At 42.7% G+C, this 21,333-nt stretch overlaps 1 protein-coding gene across 2 annotated transcripts in view; it reads right to left on the bottom strand.

Annotated features, from left to right (window-relative positions):
• Positions 1–21,333, bottom strand: part of ZNF827 (zinc finger protein 827) — a 180,723-nt gene that overhangs the window by 90,873 nt on the left and 68,517 nt on the right. For both annotated transcript variants that reach the window (XM_082652947.1, XM_082652946.1), the window contains exon 5: positions 18,285–18,518. In XM_082652947.1, the coding sequence (XP_082509073.1) occupies positions 18,285–18,518 (234 nt within the window). The remainder of the gene's footprint in view (positions 1–18,284; positions 18,519–21,333) is intronic.

Consider the following 21,333-nt stretch of genomic DNA (forward strand, 5'->3'; position numbering starts at 1 on the left):
GTTCTCTCCAAAAATCCCCTTGCCCTATCTTCAATAACCTCTCACTTTTATACTCTCTCCATTTGACCACGAGGTCCAAGAGGTGTGTGTGTGTGTGTGTGTGTGTGTGTGTTCAAATCTATATAACATAAGATGTATCTTTTTAACCATTTTTCAGCACACTGTTCAGTGGCATTAAGTAATTCACATTGTTGTGCAACCTTCTCCAGAATTTTTCACCTTCCCCAACTGAAACTTTACCCATTAAACACTAACTCCCCATTTCCCCCCTCTCTCAGCCTCTGGCAACCACCATTCTACTTTCTGACTCTAGGCCAGGAGTTTTTGTATTTTTAAAAATATTCTTCATGCGGTAACCTTGGTGCCGAAGCCAGATCTTCCATTTAACATACTGTTTAACAAAGAGCGTCAGATTATATTCCAGAGAAATTACACTGGAGAGGTAGGTAAGGGCAGAATATGGAAACTAAGATGCTGGGTCCAGAAGCCTGTCCTGAATGGGGAGCCGGCGGGGACCCAGCCTTTGGGGGGGTTTGCTTGGAGAAGCAGCATGATCAGATTACATTTCAGAAGGACAATCTGGCAGGGGCACTTGTACGGGATGAAGGGACTGGAGGAAACGGAAACGGGGCTGTTGATGGGGACTTGTAGTAATCCAAGCAACGAGATGCTGAGAGCCTGAACTAAAGGTCATGAGGGTAGAAAAGACTCACAAGATATTCCAGAGGTTGAATGCAGAGGCACTGGTGGTGGACCGAATAAGAGTCTGAATCAAGAATGAAGAGACCAATGTGAGAGTAATTGTGAAGAAACCTTGCGTATGGTCTGGACAAGGGAGAGGTGATATTAAAGGAAAATAACAATTCTCTGACTTTTAAGCCTCTGAGATTTGGAAAATGCTATCAATAAGAGTAGAAAAACAGAAAAGTTCGGTCGGGGAGAAACATGAAGGAAGATTTTCATATCTATTTTGGCTAAGTATCTGTAATTCCTGCAGGAAGTAGAGGTCATGATGGCTTAGAGGCAGTAAGATAAGAATCACTAGTGACAGACAGATTGGAAGTCATCTGAATCCAAGGGACTGGGTGAGATCAGCAAGGGAGGTTGAGTAGAGAGCGGTGGATGGGGAGGAAATGTTACCATCTACTCCTACAGAGGAGGAAGAAGAAAAGAAGCAAGGACAGGGACTTCCCTGGTGGCGCAGTGGTTAAGAATCCGCCTGCCAATGCAGGGGACACGGGTTCGAGCCCTGGTCCGGGAAGATCCCACATGCCACAGAGCAACTAAGCCTGTGCGCCACAACTACTGAGGCTGTGCTCTAGAGCCCGTGTGCCGCAACTACTGAGCCCACGCACTTAGAGCCCATGCTCCGCAACAAGAGAAGCCACCGCAATGAGAAGTCTGCGCATTGCAACGAAGAGTAGCCCCCGCTCGCCGCAACTAGAGAAAGCCCGCGCACAGCAACGAAGACCCAACGCAGCCCAAAAAGAAAAACAAATTTTTTTTAATTAAAAAGAAGTGAGAAGAAGCGTAGAGGGAGTGGTCCAGCACAGCAGCCGTGTGCATAGAAAGCCAGAGAGAAGGGGGGTGAGGGCAGAGGCACGACCCACTCCTGCCCCTGGGCTCCTGCACCCCTACAGTGATTCCTTAGTTCCTGCCCTTTGTAAAAGCCCAGCCCCACTCTCCCTGCAATACTGAACTACGCCAGCTGCCCGAATACGCCCGGCCATTCCTCATCTTATTCTCTCTTAAATACCCGGATCATTCCCTATATAGATTTCAAAATAACTTAGACGTCTCCTCTCTGAGCAGCCTTCCTTTATTTTCATCAGATGACACCTTTCCCTCCTCGGTCCTACCTCTAGATTGCTCAGGTCTTGCCAACATTGTACTGCGCTGTGGTTACTGTCTACAGATTTCATTTCCCCTGTGGACCGAATGCTCAGTGACAGCCTGGTTGTGATTCATCTTTCATCCCCAGACTTTGCACATTTGATGCGATTAATAGCTGTTTGTCACATGCATCACCTGAGTCAGAACACACAGTAGGTGTGCAATGCTCCTCTCCCTTCCCTGACTGCCGGAGACACTCTGTCTGCTGCAGACACTCACGTATGCTATGAACTTGAAACAAAATACGAAAGGAGGCAGCATTAAGTGGCACTGAAATAAAAAACAAACAGTGGCCATTCTCTCTCTGAACTGCCATCATGATCCTGAGCTGGTGTTTCTGAATAACAAGAAGCTTAAAAGAGCCTCTAGAAGCAATGCCAACGATGCCATCTGGAAACAATTCACTTTCTAGAGTGATACCCCTGTCAATCAGAAAAATTAAAAATCTTTTATCTCCAACTTGCCATCCTGAAAGATACAAAGTTCTGGGTTGGGCACAAAAACATGGTCCAGGTAAAAAAAAAAAAAGATTCCTGGAGGTGTCGGGTTCATTACTTAACACTTTGTGAATGACAATGCAGGTCAAAAGACCAAGTAAAGGGAAACAGATGACCAGGAACAAGAAAAGAGACTGCATGGTAACACCAGCCATGCAGGGCTTGGCTCACCGCTGGAATCTGATGAAGGCGAGCTGCTGTCTCCCTTTGCTTTCTCTTACTTAACTTTGTCCTTGCTAAAAACAGCTGCTCCATACTCTGTAATAACCTATATGGGAAAAGAATCTGAAAAACAATGGATATATGCATAGGTATAGCCGAATCACTTTGCTGTACACATGAAACCAACAGAACATTGTAAATCAACTAGACTCCAATAGGAAATAAAAATTAAATAAAAAAAATAAATACCCTTCGGACAAAGAGCGCATGAAGAGTTGGGCTGGGTTTCCTGGGTGGCACAGGGAAAAGACCGAGCCCCAGCCCTGCTCGAGCAGAAATGGAAGTGTTATTTCCCAGAAGTCTCATGCTCTCCATCATGCTTTGCATTCTCAGAGAGCAGCAAGGTGGGAGTGAAACAGCCTCTGGGCAGCCACGTCCTCACCCTATAACTGGGGCTGTGTCCCCAGTGCAAGGCACATAAACACAGTTCCGTTCTTGTTATGAAAATTAGGAACCTGATGCATAGATGCTGAGTGTGATTCTTCCTTCCCTCTCTCTTCTCCTATGCTGTCTCTCTTCAGGAGCCATCACATGGAACAGAAGGACACGAACATTGAGACAGGTCTTGAGTTCTTTAGAGGACTAGATTGGTACATGCTTCTGCATGGGAAGTTATATATTAAACTTCATTTGTCTGAATGGATAAAGGAGATGTGGTACATATATACAATGGAATACTACTCAGCCATAAAAGAGAATGAATTAATGCCATTTGCAGCAACATGGATACAACTAGAGATCATCATACTATGTGAATTAAGTCAGAAAGAGAAAGACAAACACCATATGATATCACTTATATGTGAGATCTAAAGACACAGATGAACCTATCTGTTCACAAATGAACAGAAACAGAATAACGGGCATAGAGAACAGACTTGTGGTTGCCAGGGGAGGGGGCTGAGGAATGGAGAAGGAGGCTGGGGTGAGCAGATGCAAACTATTATATATAGATGGATAAACAGCAAAGTCCTACTGTAGAGCACAGGGAACTATATTCATTATCCTGTGATAAACCATAATGGAAAAGAATATAGAAAAAAGAATGTATATGTATGTATAACTGAATCCCTTTGCTGTACAACAGTAATTAACACATTGTAAATCAACTATACTTCAATTAAAAAAAATAAACTTCATTTGTCTCTGCAGTGGTCCTTGGGGAGGTAAAAGGAAGGAAGGAAACCCATGCCTGGGGCTTATCCACGGCAGCTGCCACATCCCAGGAGAGGCAACACAGGCTCCTACTGTCCCTATCGGACACATTGGTCATCTGTTCCTGGGGAAAAAGAGAAGAAACGCTCTCCACAAAAGAAAACAGTGGTGCAGCAGTTTTTCTCTAGTTTTCCTAATACACAAGAACTTTCAAGAACAGCATTCCACTGCCTCTTCTTGGAACAGCACAATGGGAGACATTCTCCGGAATGAATAAAATGCATGGTCTCTGGACTTGAGGGTAACAGGCACAGCTGAGGGCACGGCTGCTAAATGGTGTGAGGTAGGGAATTGAATTTTTCCCCCTCAATTAAAAAAAAAAAGGAAAAAACAGTATTTTTCAACAGAAGAACCTTACAATGACCTCCACTACACACACACACACACACACACACACACACACACACGCACACACACATTTCACCCAGAACTGCACAGAAGGAACTGAGCAAATCATGAGACCAAGCCAGTATCTATGAGGAAAACACGCAAAGCTCTACACAAACTTAAATAATTCATTAGATAATTAATTGATTAATTAAATCAGACCATCTTTCCCAGGTGGTGAAACCAATCTGCACAGTAATCTAAACATTAGGAGAATCTTGTTTAAAATGATGAAACGATGGGTCTAGGTTTTTTGTATGCTTCTTCCTTCTTCTCTTTCTCTTTCTCTCTCTCTCTCCCACACACACACACACACACACACACACACACACGCACACACTCCACATTTTTTATTCCTATAACAATTTCAAAGACATTTTATCAGAATTGGCCCTTTGAATTGGATCAGCAAAACCATAAGAGAACTTGCATTTCCCCTCTTTATCAGTACACTACCTGGCAACTTAGGAAGGAGAATTAACAAATGTCTGAAGAGTGAGCTGTGCACACTAGAATTCACAATTAAGTGGACAGGGGTAAGCAGGAGGTCAACCCAGAAAGACAAACTAAGGAACACCCAGTGTTCCATTTTATTAGTTGTTCTGTGTCTGCAAGGAAAAATCTGCCCTAAAACAAACAAACAAAAAAACAACAGAACTCAAACTTTAAAGATCATAAAGAGTGAGTGAGACCTGGAAGTTCACTTTCAGGGATCCAAGAAACATATCATTTTCCATCAGAGCAAAGCACTTGAAGTTTATTCTTCTGAGCATTCTTCAATTAGTCTTCACCTCCCTGACATCAGCAAGCAACGTAAGAGGTCCTCGTCTGAGATAACTCAGCTGGGCGTTTGCCAGTGTTTTCAGACTGGCCATAAAACGGGACCCAGAGCTGCAGCACAAGTTCTGGAATTGATTCAGGGTATGACACTGCCCAGGGTTAAACTACACAGGGGGCTCCCTGATGTAAAGGAAGGTCCCTCAGACCGGCCATGGGGAAGGTGATCACAAGTCAGAATACGTCCATCACACATAACAAATGCTGCCTTCAATTTCACTTTTGTCCCAAGGACAAGAATTAAAATCCTTGAGTCACTGGGGGCTCCGGGAGATCAGCTTCTCCAACCAGCAGACGACGTGGAGGGGTCCAGTCATTATCTGTTGAACTCTGAGTGTCCCGGTGTTAAAGTAAAACCTCTCCCAATCGTCTTGTTTTCTTTTCATTTGATGATTTCACGAGGAATTAGCTAAAGATGTGCATTTAAACTATAGGTCTGCCATTTGGTAACGTTCCAAATGATCTCATTTTTAAAAAATTAACCTATTTTTCATCTAACGTCCAGAATATACTCTTCTTGTCTCACATTAAAAAAAGAAAAAAAGAAAGAAAAAGGGTCAATTAAAGTATCTGATCTAAGCCTAAAGCGATTTAACATCATTATCCTTTGCCATTTAATAAATCTAAGTCCTGTCCACCTCATCTGTTGTGATTAATAGGCCTTTATATATCTTTCTATGAACTTGAATGCAGGAAGGGTGGGGGGGGTGTGTGCATGTAGATTTTAAACAGAACTTCTGAAAGATTCAGCAGAATTCCTGCTGACATAAAAAAATGACCAAAAAGCAGGATCCATCTCTGTCCGGTGATGGGTTGGCCATTGCTTGATACTCAGGGAGGAAGAGGGAGTCTTTAATGCCCAAGGAAAGGAAGGAGCAAATGAAGAGTTTTATTTCAATAACTGAGAGTTTTACCAGACTTTTAAATATTTTCCACTAACAGATGGTAAAAGGGCTTTAGTATATGCAGACAAGTTTAAAATGCTTTTCTTAGGTGGTGCTAAATATTACTGAATCGTGTCCCAAGGATATCTCTGTTGAGAAGCCCTGACTGCTTTTCTTCCATCGGTCAGTGTTTCCAGCAGGCAGGGAAGGGCTGGTAAGATGGTGCAGAGAGCAGAACACTGCATAATAACAGAGACTGGGACCCAGGCACGACCCAGAGTAAGCACGGGCAGCTGTGGATGGGGTGGGAAGAGAACGCAGGCTCACGCAGGAGAGGACACTGTCTTGTTCACCTTGGTGTCCCTAGTGCCCCAAATGGGGCTTAGAAAATAGTAGGGGCTCAATAAATAGTGCTGAATGAATGAGTACATGAACGAAAACAACAACAACAAAAAGAAAGACCATAAAGAAGAAAAGGAAAGCTATGATGAGAAGTAGAGAAGAGCTAAGGTACAGAGTTCATTTAACCCCCTTTACAAACTTTTGCCAAAAATCAAAGCCCTCATGGCCAATGATACATGAGCCTCTGCTTACGATGGGGCAACATCCTTGGTACCATGCCTGTGGGAAACCTTGGAGTGCGGACCAGACCATGTGACGGTGGGAAACGTTCCCTCTGGGCTCTAATTCCTCATACTTCTTGGAGACATGGAGTACACGGATAGTCTCCGAATGCATTTTAGCTGGGTTTCAACCTTCTTTTCCAAATGTTCGAAAAATCAAAGCTACTTGCAAGTAGCGTAAGTGACTCATCTCAATGTCCCTTCCTCTCTCTGTTCCTGTGTCGTCTCTAGCGCAGGTGGTGAAAAGTGACAAACAGTGAACCAGGAGCATGGGGACGAGAAGGCGAGACTCCGAAGTGAGAAGTAGGCCCTCATGCTTGATCTCTCCCTGTTACACATGGGCTGAGGACTTCAGCCCTGTGCATCTCCAAGAAAGCTGAGGAGTCACGTAGGAACATCTGTCTAACGTGAACAACGTTTTGTAGGTGAAACTATGTTATACAGTATTAGGGTGGAATAAACATACACACTACAATGTATAAAATAGATAACAAGCAAGGACTTACTGTATAGCAGAGGGAACTTTACTCAATACCTTGCAGTAATCTATAATGGAAAAGAATCGAAAAAAGAATAGGGCTTCCCTGGTGGTGCAGTGGTTGAGAGTCCGCCTGCCGATGCAGGGGACACGGGTTCATGCCCCGGTCCGGGAAGATCCCACGTGCCGCGGAGCGGCTGGGCCCGTGAGCCATGGCCGATAAGCCTGCGCGTCCGGAGCCTGTGCTCCGCAACGGGAAAGAGGCCACAGCAGTGAGAGGCCCGCGTACCGCAAAAAAAAAAACCCGAAAAAACAAAACAAAAAAAGAATAGATGTACATATATATGTGTATAACTGAATCACTTTGTTGTACACCTGAAACTAACACAACATTGTAAATCAACTATACTTCAATAAAATGTTTTGTTTTGAAAAAAAGTTTTTTAAATAAAGGTAAATTTAAAAATTAAGTTGTTTTTTTTTTAAAGAATCAATTTTATTTATTTATTTATCTTTGGTTGCATTGGGTCTTCGTTACTGCACGCGGGCTTTCTGTAGTTGCGGCGAGTGGGGGCTTCTCTTGCTGCAGAGCACGGGCTCTAGGTGCGTGGGCTTCAGTAGCTGTGGCACATAGGCTCAGTAGTTGTGGCACACAGGCTTAGTTGCTCTGCGGCATGTGGGATCTTCCCGGACCAGGGATAGAACCCGTGTTCCCTGCATTGGTAGGCGGATTCTCAACCGCTGCGCCACCAGGAAAGTCCCCAAAATAAAGGTTTTAATACAAGTGATTGAAAGGAGACAACCATCTGTCTCGATTAAATTATCCCGAGTTCCCAGTTTTCTTCTTTATTCTACAGCTTTCAAAAAATAAGTGCAGACGGGGCTTCCCTGGTGGCGCAGTGGTTGAGAGTCCACCTGCCGATGCAGGGGACACGGGTTCGTACCCCAGTCCGGGAAGATCCCACATGCCGCGGAGCGGCTGGGCCCGTGAGCCATGGCCGATGAGCCTGCGTGTCCGGAGCCTGTGCTCCGCAACGGGAGAGGCCACAACAGTGAGAGGCCCGCGTACCGCAAAAAGAAAAAATAAGTGCAGAAGAAAATTATCTACATAACACACAATAGGTTGGCTATGTAAGCACTGATGAATCCCAAGTGAAGATTTCTGCCACTATTTAAAGGTGGAGTGAGGCACAATGATTCTGCTTCCAAGGTAAGTCCCACAAATCACTGCCATTTCACCTTTAGTCCCATTAATCCTTCAGCTCTGCTAAGGGTCTCTCTCCCTCTCGACCAGAGGGCGATTAAATATACATTTGGCAACGTGGACGTGGACCACAGGAAGCCTCCAGAAAGGCTGTCCCCCTGATTGCTCCGACTCCAAAACAGTAGGAAGAGTTTTGGTAGCGACAGGAGAGAAGCAAGTGTGTGTGTGTGTGTGTGTGTGTGTGTGTGTGTGCGTGTAGCTGGGTTTACGGGGCTAAGGTTGGCAGTCAGAGGACATAAGGAAACACATTCGTGATGTATTCTTTAAAGAGTGATCCTCACCACTTGATTTTGGACACAAGATAAGAGATGGTAGGTCACGTGAATATCCTAACATTGCCCCCCACCTCTCCAGCTGTGGAGATAAGTGATACAAGCATGTGGAAGCCATGAGAAACCAGGAAATGTGCTCGAATCCAAATGCAATCCCATATTTAGAAAACAGGAAGTAAATCAACTCACAGCACGAACTCAAGATGGCCTCAAGATGGGGAAATGGATACATGGGTGGAGTAAATAGAAGACTTATTAGGAAGAAGACCAAGAATGTCATAGGTTCTTGCACTTTGATAATGAGAAAATACCACTCTTCAAGCCTCCATCTTCCTATCAGAGTAACAGAAGTCAAAAGGGAGAAATAGTTCTCTTCAGGAAAGTTTTCCATTCTTGGGCTAATATAGACACTCCCCGGCCCAATGGAAATGGGTTCCATCAGTCTCACCCTGTGTGTATCTTCCGGTGCTCAATGTGGCTGATGGGCCCGAGTACCATCACCCAGTTGGGCTCCAGGTGGGATGTGGCCACTCAGCAGCAGACAGAGGATTCCCTTCTCCAGAGGTAGGGCTGTGATACCAGCCTGTAGCCAGATGGGCACAGAAACCATGGGGTTTAATTATACATGCAAATGTTCCCCTTCTTTGACATGGATAAGTTAAAGGTTAATATGGCAATGAGAAGAAAAACCATCGTGGAATGAGAATGTTTTAGATCTCTCACTGAGGAAAATAATGACCGTGCTCTCCCTCACAAGACCGTAACTGTGGTAATATATAGCCAAAGAGTCTGAGGGTAGGGTAGGAGCCATAAAAAGCAAAGAGTGGTGTAAGAGATTCTAATGCAGTGACAAGATGCACAGCTTCTACCTGGCAGGGAAATTTGTCCTCTGAGAGAAAAATGGAACAGAGTGTTTGACTGGTTACACAAATATTTGCATTCACACTGCAATCGGCTCCCTCAGAAAATAAAGCTTCTTGTTAAGAGTTGTCACCATCAAATAGTACTTACTAATGGCCTCTCTGTGCTACTGTTTGTGTCATGTCTGTAGAAATGTGTTTTTTATTTCTATCAGAAGATGACACAGGAATACGGGAGACGGGCACGCTAGGCCAACTGCGATCACATCTCCTAGGTGCCATTCTCAGTTATTTTGCTCAGTATTGTAAAGGATCTGGAACCCCTTCACCACGCCCAAGCCCACCTTGCACCCCTTGCCTTACAGCCTTCCATCCCCCAGTCCAGCCAAACAGAAACGGCATCTGTAATGAAGCTGGAGCCTATGAAATTCCTTTCTGAGCTTTTGCCTGGTTTCTGAAACACAGGCCAATACAAATTTTTGTAGCTATATTAACCTATGTGCTCTGCACCGGGGAGATGATAGTAAAACAAGAGCCCTTTTGAGTCCGGCCTTTCTGAGGCCCAGGCCTCATTGTGGGAGGTGAAGGAAGCCAGGTCAAGAAAGCAAAAGGGTGGCCAAAGGGTGAGGGCTCTAAGGGGAAAAGGAGGCGCAGAGGCGCTGGCCTGGGGTGTGAGCCCAGAGAGCTCCCCGGGAGGTGCGGGAAGCAGAAGCCGCCGCTCAGGTATATGGGCTCGGGGATTCGGAAGCTGTGTGTGGAATCCCAAAATAAGTAGAGGGGGGCTTACTAGTCAAGGAGTGAAGGTAACACCAGTTATGGTGGGAGCTTCTGTTAGAAGCAAGTCCCCTCTTCTTGCTGGGAAGAGAATGGCCCTTCCAGAGCTGCATACAGCTATTTCCCACTCTGTCCTGTCTAAACAACCAGATAAATAACACCAAGGTATACCCTCTGAGCTTAACAAAATCTAGACCTTCAAGAAAGGAATTCTCTGGATATATACACAGGTTACATTTTTATCTTATTAAAGTGATCTATTCCGTTTATGTAAGAGTTTCTGCACTCCAAACATCTGCAATTCTCACTGAGTTTTCAAGCGCTAAAAAAAAGAGCCTAATTGCTTATTTATGATTTAACTCCCCCAGTTATGGGTTGCTGTGTGTGTGTGTGTGTGTGTGTGCGCGCACACACACACACGTATATCCTGAGAGTAGCTTAGGATATATATGGCAATGACAAAGTGATCTCCTCATTAGTTGTAAGACCACTGTTGGTTATATTCATTAAAAGTCATTTAAAAAGTGGACATATGGATATCCTTTGCCATCAGCTGAGGTACAGAATGCTATAGCAAAACCAGAAATCAGGGAGGTCAAGTTAGCTTTCATAGGCTTTATATCTGAAAACTAAATATGCTGCTAATATACATAAAGACAGGTTTTCGTGTTAATATTAAACAAGTCTTCATTTTTTACCCAATTTTTGGAATTATGGAAATGCGATAATTCCTTAATTATCACAAGCAACAAGCAACGAAAGGAAAGAGAGATAAATTAAAACCTTTTGCGCTGCAAATACCATCAAGAAAGTGAAAAGACAATCAGCAGAATGAGAGAAAGTATAATATTTGCAAATCGTACATCCGATGAGAGACTTACATCCGGAATATATAAGGAACTTTTACAACTCAAGAGTAAAAAGACAAATAACTCAATTAAAAAGTTGGAAAAGACTTGAGTAAACATCTCTCCAGGAAATATATACAAATGGCCAATAAGCACATGAAAATATGCTCACCATCATTAGTCATCAGGGAAATGCAAATCAAAATCACAATGAGATACTAGCTCACACCCAGTATGTTGGCTATAATAAAAAAGACAGACAATAACAACTTTTGGCAAGGATGTGGAAGAATTCAAACTCCCATCCATTGCTGTGGGGATATAAAATGGTGCAGCTGCTTTGCAAAACAGCTTGGCAGTTCCTCAAAATGTGAAACGTAGAGTTACCATTTGACCCAGGAATTCCACTTTGAGGTATATACCCAAGAGAAACAAAACATATGTCTACACAAAAACTTCAAATGTCCCTATCAGCAAAAGTTGGGCAACAACCCGAATGTTCAACAATGGATGAATGGATAAACAACATGTGGTATATTCATTTTATACCATGTATAAAATTAGTATTGCATTATTGGTATATCCATTCCAATAATATCCGATGGAATATTATTCAGCCTTAAAAAGGAATAAAGTACTGATGCATGTTACAACATAGATGAGCTTTGAAAACATTATGCTAAGTGGAAGGAGAGACTTCTTGGGTAATTACATTCATATGGAATGTCTACAATACGAAAATCTATTGAGAGGCAGTAGATTAGGAGCTGGGAGAGTATTTGGTGTAGATGGGAGGTAAAGAGTGAGTGCTAATGGGTATAAAGTTTCTTTTTGCAGGGGATGAAATGTTCTGTAATTAGATGTGGTGATGGTTGCAAAACTCTGTCAATATACTAAAAACCACTGAACTGCACACTTTAAATAGGTAAATTTTATGGTATGTGAATTATATCTCAATAAGGATGTTGAGAAAGTGGGATGGTATTTAAAAAAGCAGTCTAGAAGTCCCCTCTGAGACATAACAATCTGAGATATGTGTATATATATATATATATATATATATATATATATATATATATATATACACATATATATACATATCATTAGAAAATTAGAGTACTGGGTTCAGTAGGTTTCTCCAGGTGCTCAAAAAAAGCTGAAGTGAAGAAAAGCATTTTTCAATTGCAGACTGATTAGACTAGGCCATTTTGACATTTTCATGCTTTCAAATTCCTCAGCACCACCTATTTGACAATGGGATAAATAGACAATATTAATTAAATAAAATACTTTTTTAACTGATGCTTCTAAATTACTCTTTAACTCTTGTATAGTTGGCTAACGTGTCCACCTGTTCACTTTAGGAGTGTGCTCTACTTTCCATGGTAAGCAAGGAGAATCACAGGAACTAGGTAAAACGAGGCCTCCCATGTTCCTTCCACCGTCCAATTAAATAACCCGTAAGTCTGAAGCAGGGAAACGAGAGATGACATTAATATAAACTGAAGACACCTATTTTCCATCCTTGCAGATAATTACTGAAGTCATAGCTTATAAAGTTTGATAGACTACGATTTTCCAAGGGAGAAGTATCAAATAGAACAGTGAATAGTTTGTGCCCTGAGAACTTATTTAGCTAAAATCCCTACTTTATCTCAAGGAATTCTTTAGAATAGCAGAGTCTCTTGTTGGGGCTGAGGGCGGGGAGCTTGTCCCTCCTAGAGGAATGCACACGTTGCCCAGGAATAATCCTGAAATTTAACAGCAAAGCACATGGGAAAAAAGCAGCATTATCTGAGGCTAACAACCATCGCTATCTTGATTTATTAGGTACATGTGCCCTTCTAAAAAAGGTTCCCAGATACCATTATTTCCTAATAAATGAAAAGGAATCTCCACTGAAGACAGATGATTCTTTTTAAAAGGCAAAATGTGCATTTAAGAGAGCTTTCTTCTCTGTCAGTTTCAACCCAACGCACTCTTTTTTGGATGGACCAAACTTATTTCTCCAATTAACCATTTCCTCAGCACAATGCTTCTCAAAACTTAGCTTTCAGAATCACTTGTAGGGTTATAAAGAACTCGAGAGTTTCAGCTGGGTCCACAGTACAGCTCAAGAATTTGCATCTCTATCACTTCCCCATCTTCTCCAACTCATGCTGATTCTGCTGGTCTGGGGACCACACTTAGAAGCAGGGTCTCAGCACATACAGAGTTGCTGCTGGGTAGGCTGAGTCCTGGCTGGGCAGTCTTCTCCACCAGAAAGGAAAGGCAAGCATCACCCAAAGGCCTAAACACATTTACATTCAATATTTAAATAACAGCAATGACCATAATCTGCTCCTCGAACTTTTGGGGTTCAGACATATTGCTTATCTTCCTGGTCTCACACTACCCTCACTCTTGCCCATCCAAGGTGTGTTTCTGGGGATTCTTCTCCTCCCAGCAATCCTACATGACAGCAGCCACGTCTGCTCAACATGCCCTTATTCGTAGATACAGCGGAAGTTTCCACTGGTAGGCCACAATTGGAGCTGAGGCAATCAGCTGGAATTTGGGATTGGGACTAAGAAATTTCTGTTTAGGGACTTCCTTGGCGGTCCAGTGGTTAAGATTTCGCCTTCCAATGCAGGGGGTGCAGGTTTGATCCCTGCTCAGGGAGCTAAGATCCCACACGTCTCACGGCCAAAAAAGCAAAACATAAAACAGAAGCAGTATTGTAACAAATTCAATAACGACTTTAAAAATGGTCCACATCAAAAAAATCTTAAAAAAAAAAAAAGACATTTCTGTTTAGCTGCTCTTTTGAACAGGGGGTATACTCAGAAGCCGATGGCAACTGTCATGTTCCACCATGTGGGCTGGATATCAGAAAATGTCCATCTGTATGTGCAGAGAAGCAGGGATGAGCAGGGACCTCCTGGGCTCCATTCGGTCTTCCAGTCCCTGGCTTCAGTGGAGGCCTGACACCCTGCTGCATCCCTACCTTTGCGTTCATTCCAGAAGTTAACCCCAAACCTGCACCTTCTATTAAATTCCTCTTTCCTGCCTAAACTAGCTGGAGAGGATGTGTTACTTACAACCAAAAGGGCCCTAATTAAAACTGTTAACAAAGTCATTCTCTGGGTACCTTTCCTCTCTGCTTCAGTTCACCTCGGAGATTGAATTCACCTTAAAACTTCATCCTAGCCAAGTTACCTGCTTCTAAATATCTCTGCACTAAAACCCTTTCTTATGTAGGTGATTCCCTGAACCCTACATCACTATGTATTTCAAATCCAGGACCTGCCTGGATTCCTCTACGAGAGGCAATTATAATTTATATTTCTCTCCAAGACTAGGTGGGGATAAATGAATATAAATCAGAAATGAATATAAATCGATGCACTTTCCCTCTGTGAGCACAGAAAAAGGAAAACCCATAGATGTGTTTTGAATCAAGGTCTAATGTGAGGTTTTATTTACCATGTTAGATCAATTTAAATGTTTCATTTTTCATTAATGTTTCTGAATAGCTCCAGCTTTCCAGCTACTTATTTTTTGTGGGATTCATCTTTTTAAATGGCATTCTTATCTACTACTTCTTGGTTCAACCATACATGTGGTACATTTTATATATGCACGACCGAGGTAGAAGAGGGCATTTCTTTGTTTCTTTGAGCGTAGCTACTTCTCTTTTTTTTCTTTATTGAGGTATAGTTGATTTACAGTATAGCTACTTCTTTTAAAGCACAACAGAGACAGAGAAGATAAAACTTTGGGTCACGTCGAGCATTACATCACATCTGTGATAACACATTTGTTCTATAAGTTTTCAGAGTCACTAGACGTTGCAAAGCCAGAGATTAAGACTGACATGATTCTCTTAGTCTGTCTGATGTTACCTAGCCTCTCTATTGGACTTCAGAATCTTGGCCTCCTTAAATCAAGCCTTCTGGAATTATCTTTGGCAAATATACACTTAGCAGAAAAGTCTGATTATCTTGGCTTTCTCATGTCAAGGAAAAACAGGTAGTCCCAGACACCCAGTGGTTTCCTTAGAGTGGGTTGCTTTCTTTATGGTAATCAATTTACTTGGCCCAGCTGTCAAGCACTTGACTGCCCAACTGACAACTGGAAATAGGAAGGAAGAAACCTCAGATTTTCCTAAACACACAGTTAATGAAAATTTTCACCTGGTTGTTAACGCATCTGTGTTTTCCCCATAAAACATAAATGTTAATTTGGAAAACAATATGCCTACAGAGACTTCTCCACCCAGGAAAGTTTCACCTGATATTTGACCTGGCCATGTGCCCAACATCCATCGTGAAGGAGTTAACATAAATGAATTTAAAACCGGAAATGAGGCAGCCAAGTTGTTGACTAGTTTCCTCTTGTTAATTCAAGGAAAAGACTGAAAGGGCCTAAACTACGACAGGTCGTAGCATTGAATCTCAAGGAAATAAGTAAGAGAGATGAAAAATCCTCTTATTCCACATGGTGGCTATTCTTTGGGTCAAAACTGAAAGAAGGAAGAAAAATGTATGAGAATACATGGGACATACTTTTCTCACCTAGCTCTTGCTAACCATATGGATTTTCCCCAGCAGGACAGAAGACCATAAATGAAAATTAGCAAGGCAGGGACTTCCACCCACAGGAATACCTGCATCAGGGCTTTGGGGTATTAGACGGGGAGCAGCCCTGACTACCTGCACAGATGCTTTGAGAAACGCATGACTTCTCTTGTCTATACAGAGACAGGAAATAGCATGGAAAGGGGGGCTTGAAGACACTGACAGGTCCTTTCCTCAGATGGCTTTCAGGGCATAAACATGGAAATTGTTAAAATTATAACTTGAGGAAAGACAGCATAGGTGGTTTTTTCCTAACATCTTCCTTCTTCCAAGAGCACCGATCCACCCGTGATTAGAAACCCTAATATCCACTTTAAACCTAATAAAGGGTGAGTCCCCTTTTACCTTGCGGCTTCAGAATGAAAAGACATTTGTTTTTTTTTTAAGTCACATTCCTATTTTTAGGGCTGACTTGGAAACTTCTTCGCAGTTTAGTGACCACAGTCTGCTAGACTGTCGAAGTATGAAGTTCCAAGGGCAAAGCACTGATTGAATGAATTCCATTGCCCTGGATGACTTCTGACTAGACCACAAGCATCTAGAAGGTAGGGTCTGTGATGCATATTTCTTTGACCTAAGTCAAAGCATACGGAGTACTGGAAAATTTTTTCAGGGCAAAACAATAATTATCTAGGTCTTCAAACAAGTTTTCATTTCCACAGCATGAAGCAGGGCAGATGCCCTTTGGAAACACGACCATGTCATCCATTCAACTATTGCCTTTCTTGTTTTGTTTTTGTGTTTTGTTTTTCTAATTTTTGGTCACGCCACACACCTTGCAGGTTCTTAGTTCCCTGACCAGGGATGGAACCCGTGCCCTCGGCAGTGAAAGCGTGGTGTCCTAACCACCGGACGACCAGGGAATTCCAGATTCAACTACGGTCGAACCCCACAGCACGTGTACTCACTAACACCCAACATAAGCATTTAGAAGAGCCATTGCTGACCACAAATATCATTAAATGTGCATGGCTGCTTAGCTATATTCTATTTTGGGAATCTCTTATTACCTAGGAAATGATTTCATACTTCATTGTCTCAAACTGCATCATCCAAAAGAACCAAGATAAAATGTTTTCCTTCGAGAACATCTTTCCTGAAATCTCATTATTGCATATTATCTTTTGGTGCCACCCTAGTTTCCTCTGCTCACCATGCTGGCTGCACAGTAAACTCTGAAATAGAAATACTGCACACTGGAATCTTACCACCAGGAGGGGATAGGAGTCACTGTTGGAAGAGCGTGAAAGTCTACGTTATGGGAGAAGCATTAGAGAGCTGTGTAACCTCTCTGAATTGACTGGAAAACCAACAGACAGATTACTGTATGTCACCGAGACCTTTTGACACAGGGGGAGGGTTCAAAGTATGTGGGCTCGAACATCATTTTTTTAAACTTGCAGTTTTTAGCAATTAGCACAATCTTGCTAAAACTCCCATTTACATAGGAGAAGCTGCGTTATCACTGCGAAGTTTAGAAAAATGGGGTGACAAGGTAACAACTGTATTATGCTTTATCTGTAACAAATCATGTCCCCCGGAGGTTCCAGTGTATTTTAAATTAACGTCAAAGGAAAGAATTCTTCACCCCACCTAATGGCAAATACAGGAATTTCAACTGTTCTAATACAACAACCCTAAGTAAATAATTATTAATTTCTTACTTTCCAACCTACTGGTCAACGAGAAACACAGAATTGCTGATGAAATTACACTGGGAAGGGGTCTCCCTAATACATATCTTGCTTTCATCCTCCAAGCACACCAAGTTACAGAACTGAAAACAGCTTTTGATTCATATTAGTATTTTGAGTAGAGTCTCTAAAAATTATTTTTAAGCAGCAGCGAACTAAGGATGGAATATGACTTGGTAAGTGCTATTATTTACATAACTTTTCTTTCCATGTTCTTTTTTTTTTTTTTTTCTTTCCATGTCCTTAAAGTCATACCTTTGAATTTTAAAACACACTAAATTTCTATCTGTTCTATCTGCAGAGAGGAGACTGGGTGGGAAAAAATCCAAAATACATGAATTTCAAATTATAACACATTTTGCCAACATTTGATAGGCTGAAATGACATTTGGATACTAATAAAAATTATTTGTTTGCCTTAAGAACTTAGATTAATTACTGTAACATTCCATTATGAGATTTTTCTATTTCTAAAATCTTATTGCTACTCTATTGGTACAGAAAAATATTTTTAATGGTCCTTAAAGAATATAGTACAAAAACACCAAACAGTGCAAGGTCCTCTATTAGGAAAGAATAGCTATTTCGATCAATTAACAGAAGTGCTTTGAATGTCATTAGAACCCATTTAAAATTATGACCTACAGCATCTTAGAAAACAGCACTGTTTTCCAACAATTTGCAGGCATAATCAGGAAAGGGGGAGTGTATTTAATAAGACAGGTACACGGCTAACATCCGCAAACAAACTCACACACAACACAGGAATTTTAGCCAAGTAATCCAATCATTCCTGAATTCACTGCAATAATGTGATATTGCCGCCATCAGGCTAATTATAACCCATGCAGGAAGCAGCCCAGGTGGCTTGCAAGTGATGGTATCAGAATGTGAATATTTTAGAAGAAATCAAGTACCTGATAGTTTCATGAGAAGTTCAGATGCTGCTTTGACTGACATATCCCGCCTTAGTACGTTGCCCTTTGCTTCCTGGGGCTTAAGTGTGTCCTCAGAGATGCTCGGGGCTGGTACTTCAGACTCGGGGCTGAACACATAGTTGGACCGAGGCAACGTGGCACTTAGAGCCTCCTCTTCCTTAGGCTCCTCTTTCACTTTAAAATTAAGATTCATGGGTTCCTTCTGATTTGCAGCTGTCAAAAGAAGAAAAGGATTACACACATATACCTGTATGAAAGGCCAGTCCCACTCTTAGCTGCTCCCAACTTAATGAAGTATGTAATGCATGATCATATCTTGCTAACACAGGAGGGACCACAACCCAATCAAAATAGGCTGAGCCCTGAGCACAAAAATACAAGTCACTCCATGAGCGTGGGACTTAGAAGAGTGCGGGCTTCTGAATCTTCGGAACCTATCATATTTTAGGAAGTGCTGCCTCTACAAAGTGTTTGGGCATTTTCTCTCTGGTTTCCAGTGTCTTCTTTCCTGTATACGCTGCTGCCTCTCTGACCTATTAGCACTCTCCCTACCTAATCCTATTATAGAATAATGCTTTCAGACAGTTATTCTGCCATAAAATATTGAATATACACGAGTCAGAGGCAAAAACCAAAGCAAAAACCTAGAATGCGGTGGTCAGGTGAGGATGGAGAATTTGCCAAAGAGAAAAGCTCAGAATGGAGATATAACACTTTTGCCTTATTATAAGCTGATGCCACTGTCCCACAAACAGTGGGGCATGCACCTGTCATTGCCTTTCTGGTCACTGTCTGTAGCCCAAGTTATCTCCGAGTCCACAATGGGCGTTTTTAAGAGAAAAAAATTTTATTTTGGAATAATTTTAGATTTGCAGAGAAGTTGCAAAGAGGGGTCAGAGAGTTCCCAGACATCCTTTACTCAGTGGTCCCTAAAGTTAACACCTTACGTAACAACATGGAGTATTTGTCAGAACGAAGAAATTCACATTACTATGATCTAAGATCCAAATTTTATTCAGATTTCACCAGTTTTTCCACTAATGTCCTTTTTCCATTTCTAGCATGGTTGGCTGGTGTGGAGTGTGTGGTCAGGGCAGAGCTAACTGGCCTATTATGGGATAGATTCTTTCTGTGGCTTGGCTACACCTTACCAGGCCTTCACTCACTGAGCTACATACTACTTCCTGGTCTTTCTTGGGAAAAACCAAGAAGGAAGACTAGCAGCCGCTTTTCCCACTTGCACTTTCACAGCCATCTTGCCCCTTTAAAGGGCCACACAGTAGGACCTTTAAGTTGGTTAATTTAGGTGTGCTGGTATTTTAAGAAACAAGATCTCATCCTAATACAGAGTTCTTAGAAAAGCTTCTTAGAATGAGCCTTGGGCTTCCCTGGTGGCGCAGTGGTTAAGAATCCGCCTGCCAATGCAGGGGACAAGGGTTCGAGCCCTGGTCCAGGAAGATCCCACATGCCATGGAGCAACTAAGCCCACGCGCCACAACTACTGAGCCTGCGCTCTAGAGCCCATGAGCCACCACTACTGAGCCCATGCACCGCGACTACTGAAGCCCGTGCGCCTAGAGCCCGTGCTCCGCAACAAGAGAAGCCACCACAACGAGAAGCCTGCGCACCGCAATGAAGAGTAGCCCCTGATCGCTGCAACTAGAGAAAAGCCTGCGCACAGCAACAGAGACCCAGTGTAGCCAAAAATAAACAAAAATAAATAAATAAATAAATTTATATATAAAAAAAAAAGAATGAGCCTTAAGCCCACTCGTGCTTAACAACAACAACGACAAAAAGGATGAAAATAAAGCCCCAAAGGGTACGCCTATCAACCCCCTGCCCACCATCTACCTCCAGCCAATACATAGACACAAAGTCCTTTCTTTATACCTTACGCCCTTCTAAGAATATCCCTTCTGGAGTCATGAGTTCACACAGACCAGCATACTTGGGAACTGGACCCCAGAGGGCTAAAGTGACACTTGGAAGTTTTACTACCAGAAAGATGAAGAGCTGAGACTAGAACCCACGTGCACAGGCTGCCCACCCTGTGTCCCCTGCCTAGCTCCACTACACCACTCCTCCATCTCTGGTCCCTGTGTTATAACAACACCTGAATGGAACTTGACCTTCAAGTCTTTGCTAAAATACCACCTTCTCAATGAAGACCGCAACCATCCTGATCAAAACTGCGACGCCCACCCCACAGTACCCGCAATCCCCCAAACTCTCTTACCCTACTCTAATTTTCCTTTTTTTTTTTTAAATTTATTCATTTATTTATGTGGCTGCGTCGGGTCTTTGTTGCGGCATGCGGGGTCTTTCGATGCCGAGCGTAGGCTCTCTAGGTGTGGCACGTGGCTCCGGAGCACGTGGGCTCAGTAGTTGTGGTGCGCGTCTTAGTTGCCCTGCGACATGTGGGATCTCAGTTCCCTGACCAGGGATCGAACCTGTGTCCCCTGCATTGGAAGGCAAAGTCTTAACCACTGGACTGCCGGGGAAGTCCGTAATTTTCCTTTTTATCCAAAATACTTATCACCAGAAAACGTCTTGTTATGGATTGAATTGTGTCTGCCCCACCTCCCCAAATACAAATGTTGAAGCCCTAACCCTCACTGGGACTGTATGGAGATAGGGAGAAAATTAGGTTAAACGAGGCCATCAGGGTGTGGCCCTAATCCAATATGACTGGTGTCCTGAGAATAAGAGAGACACAGAGGATGTGCAAACACAGCGGAAAGACCATGTGGGGACAGAGCAAGAAGGAAGCCATCTTCAAGCCAAGGAGAGGCCTCAGGAGAAACCAAACCTGTCAGCACCTTGATCTTGGACCTCCAGCCTCCAGAACGGTGAGAAATACATTTCTATTGTTTAAGCCACCCAGTCTGTGGTATTTCGCTACGACAGCCCCAAAGACTAATCCATACTACATAATTTTCTTATTTATTATGTTATGGTCTATTCCTTCAGCTCAAAGGTAGGCTTCATGAAGGCAATAATCTCTGTTTTAATGCTGATGTGTCTC

Source organism: Grampus griseus (genome assembly GCF_964374135.1).
Source record: "Grampus griseus genome assembly, chromosome: 4".
Lineage (NCBI taxonomy): Eukaryota > Metazoa > Chordata > Mammalia > Artiodactyla > Delphinidae > Grampus > Grampus griseus.